The following is a 3,784-nucleotide window of genomic DNA, read 5'->3' on the forward strand; positions in this document are numbered from 1 at the left end:
TCTCTCCTCCTGCTTCCCGTCCACACAGATGTCGTCATGATGGCCTCGTTATAAGCGGGCCGGGTGGAGAGGCTCAGGATCCACAGAAGAACTCATTACCGCACAGAGATAAGAGACTGGATGCATGACTGCAGGCAGCATCCTCATTACAGGCTGTATGACCACACGGCTGTCCAGCCATGTGAGCTCACTGAGCATCTCAGGAGCTCTACAGAGCGCTCAGCCTCAGGCAGAACGTTCCAGATATAAATATAGTTCAGTCAAAGCTTTCTGCTGATGCACGCGTGTGTGAACGCCTACTGAAAAATCTTTACAGCTAGCAGCATCTCTGTAGTGCACTGTGGCGAGTCAGAGCGCGCACACAGTGTTTACAGGACAGATTAAGAGCACAACTTTGCATCACAAACGTCTCATTTGCGTCCTGGACACGCAGCTCTTCCCGTGGCTAACAGCATCATAAGGCTGAGCTCTGACACTTGGAGGTAAAAGTATCAGAGACCAACATCCAAACCTGAGAGTTCAAACTTCTCTTCCACTAGTACCGCAGACAAGAAACAGTCTGCCTCTGCAGCACTGAGCGTCTGCAGCGGCCGGAGGCGATCGCTGCTGAAAGGAACAGAACGCGAGACGTCTGAATTATTAACGGCTCTGTGGGAGGAGCTCCGCTGTGCGTGCTGATGCTGGAGGCTAGCGCAGCTGCTGAGGCGCATTACCAAATCGTCTCATACATACCAGCGATCGCAGGTGAGTGAGTGTGTGTGTGAGTGTGTGTGTGCGCACAATGCTGTGATGAACACACAGTCTGGTTATATCAGCTCTCCTGATCCCTCGATTGTGTAACGGTGAAGAACTCGAACCTGAGAATCAATCAGTGTTCTTTGGGTTTTTGTATTCCAGGTCATTATTATTCTTATTATTGTTGTTGTTGTTGTTGTTGTTGCACCAGCGATTTATAATGTAACTCAAACACAATGTGTGAAACGATCAAACGTCTCCATCCTTTGTTATTTATTTGCTCTTTTACCAGTCGGTGACTTTGTTTACCTGGTAGGGACACGGGATGTGGTAGTCTCTGCACTTCTCCTGGACCCAGGTGGTCTCCCAGACGGGCCTGTAGCTGCTCTCATAGAGGTAGCAGGCCAGAACGGTCAGCAGGGGAACCAGGTAGAGCACGGAGAACACGCCGATACGAATCATGAACTTCACCAGCTTTTCCTGGTTTTCCTTCTCCAGCGGGATCTCCATGCGGACTCTGTTAAGAGCAGCGATACCTGCCAGCAGCAGGACCACGCCCACCTGGAGACACAGACGTGATGTCACACACATGTCATTTTATTCAATTTGCAACATAAACGGATAAATCTGTGCAAGTCGCTGCGCGACGCAGCAGCTGCTCTCGTTTGCACACACACACACGCACGCACGCACGCACGCACGCACACACTTTCAGAACTGTACACTGAGAAATGAAAACAAAGGTAAACAGAACAAAAACATGTATTTTGTAAAGTATGAATTTATCTTCAGGTTTTACTCCGACTCGCACGTCTTTCTCGTCCCGGCAGTTTTGCAAACGGAGACTTAAGAACCAGAGACGTCTCGGTGCACAGACACAGCGACAAAAGGACGTTACAGGACTTCCTGCTACGCTCTTCCTCACCACTACATCCAGTCCCAGCGGGGCCAGCAGGAACCAGCGCAGGGCTGTTAAGTTGTAGAGCCCGACGAAGCAAACGCCACTGATGCCGTCTCCCTCGATCTTGTTCATGGCGAGCAGAGTCACCGTGAGGACGCCGGGGATGCCCCAGGCGCAGGCGTGGAACAGGAGGGCCTTCTTCTCTATAGCCTCGCTGCCCCACTTAGGAACAGCTGCTAGGAACCAGGTAATGGTTAAAATGACCCACCACACGCTGCCGGCCACGGTGAAGAAGTAGAGCACCATGAAGAGAAGCGTGCAGGCCTGCCAAAGAACAGAAAAACACACAGTCTGTCTGGATCTGTACGTATGGAAGGAGGAGAAAACCAGCAGGGTTCAAGCCCAGTGACAGACCTTATTATGGGAGCCCTGGGTCACGGTCGAAGCCCTAAACCTCCCAGGACTAGCTGCATTACAGGAAACTTTGTCTTCCAACAGGAAGCCCAGGAAGAACACCAGGGACACCATCATGTAGCACACGGCGTAAAATATAATCGGGCGCTCCGGGTAGCGGAATCGCGACACGTCGATGAGGAACGTCAGGAAGGTGAAGAGCGTGGCAGAGAGGCAGACGATGGACACGACTCCGATGAAGTAGCGGGCGAACGTCAGCTCTTCACGTGTGAAGTACATGTTGGGACACGGAGGAGAGCAGTCGCGCACCCCCATGAAGGAGTAACCGAGCTCGGGGCTGATCTTGAGCTCGCGGGGACACCAGAAGCCGTAGTCCCTCTGGACGGAGATGGGAGACTCGGTCGTGTCCGAGCCGGACAGCAGGTCCACGGGGCGGGGGTAGGGCTCGTCGCAGTCCGGGAACCTGAGAGCAGACGAGAGGCGGTGACCTCGGGCAGCTGTTGAGCCTGTGGCTCGTACCTGAATGATGTCGTTTACAGGGAGATGAAGATGGCACCGAGGACCACATCACCTCCTCTGCTCCCTGCTGTGTTTCTTATCGCTTATCAATATTTTTTAAACTTGTGTGTTTGGAAAACCAGGTTTAAATGTTTTGTGTTTTTGTTGTTCCCACGTCAGCTGTGTTCAACAAAAACAAACCAATCGGATTTTTCCACAGAAGAAAATACAGGAAATAAAACATTTGATTACTGAAGCATAAATGCAACTGCAAGAAGTAAAAACTGTCCTTAAACTACGAACAAACAAGGACACAGTCACATGTTAGCAAACTCCTCGGGGAAACATAAAAGCTTCAAAGGTGAAGCTACAAGTGCAGAACGCTGACTCTACCATCAGATCAGTCACAAAACTTTATAATGAAAATAAATCATTTTAAGGATGTTTGCTGGCCTCGTTCCTCCAGCAGAGCTGCTGCTGCTGCACCAACCTGTTGCAGTCCATCTCCTCTGGCCAGCTCACACCGAACATGTCCATCAGCTTGTAGCAGTCGCTCTTGGCCTGCAGACAGAGGCGGCGACACGGCAGCGTGACCCGGCCGTACTCGGTACACACCGGGGCGTAGAGCGCACACAGGAACATCCTGAGCTCCGGGGAGCACTGCAGGTTCACCATGGGATGGAAAGGCTGCAGGTGGAGACAGAAAGAAGAAGCACGCCAGTGGAGCGTGAGCATCACTCCACATTCAGAACGTGAGGCACAGAGGGCACGAAGACACCAGCCGAGCACCTGAGTCCATAAAAACAACTCCGGCCCCTTAACTAATAATCCACCCCAATCATGATCCTGCTGCCCCTTTATTCATCCCACAATCTCCAGACAGGAGACACACACACACACACACACACGCACACACACACACACGCACGCACACAGAGCCTTTGTGTTGCAGGGTGGACCACGCTGTGACTGACTGACACACTGGGGCATCGTGCTTACACGAACACAAGGAAGTGTATTATCTTCACGTTCACACACCCACAGACCGACACAATGATGCTCTCACACACATGAACTGTGCCAACACACAGTGGGTGCAGGAAGCATCCGTGGTCCTGCTGCTAATATGCAAATAGAAGTTTCCATGCATGTGTGTGAGCCAAACACACTGTGGTTTGCAGTTTTTATGTGTTTGTGTGTGTTACAGAAGGAGCCACACCCAAGTCAATCACACAC

General features: G+C 51.5%; 1 protein-coding gene across 4 annotated transcripts in view; it reads right to left on the minus strand.

The window, feature by feature from the left end:
- fzd3a (frizzled class receptor 3a) overlaps positions 1 to 3,784 on the minus strand; it is a 21,169-nt gene that overhangs the window by 5,902 nt on the left and 11,483 nt on the right. For all 4 annotated transcript variants that reach the window (XM_005724818.1, XM_005724817.2, XM_005724815.2 and 1 more), the window contains exons 3-6: positions 3,039 to 3,235; positions 2,051 to 2,513; positions 1,661 to 1,960; positions 1,045 to 1,296 (exon numbers count right to left, since the gene is read on the minus strand). In XM_005724818.1, the coding sequence (XP_005724875.1) occupies positions 1,045 to 1,296; positions 1,661 to 1,960; positions 2,051 to 2,513; positions 3,039 to 3,235 (1,212 nt within the window). The remainder of the gene's footprint in view (positions 1 to 1,044; positions 1,297 to 1,660; positions 1,961 to 2,050; positions 2,514 to 3,038; positions 3,236 to 3,784) is intronic.

Source organism: Pundamilia nyererei, unplaced genomic scaffold, assembly GCF_000239375.1.
Source record: "Pundamilia nyererei isolate P.nyererei 1_Seehausen unplaced genomic scaffold, PunNye1.0 scaffold00013, whole genome shotgun sequence".
In the NCBI taxonomy this organism is placed as follows: domain Eukaryota; kingdom Metazoa; phylum Chordata; class Actinopteri; order Cichliformes; family Cichlidae; genus Pundamilia; species Pundamilia nyererei.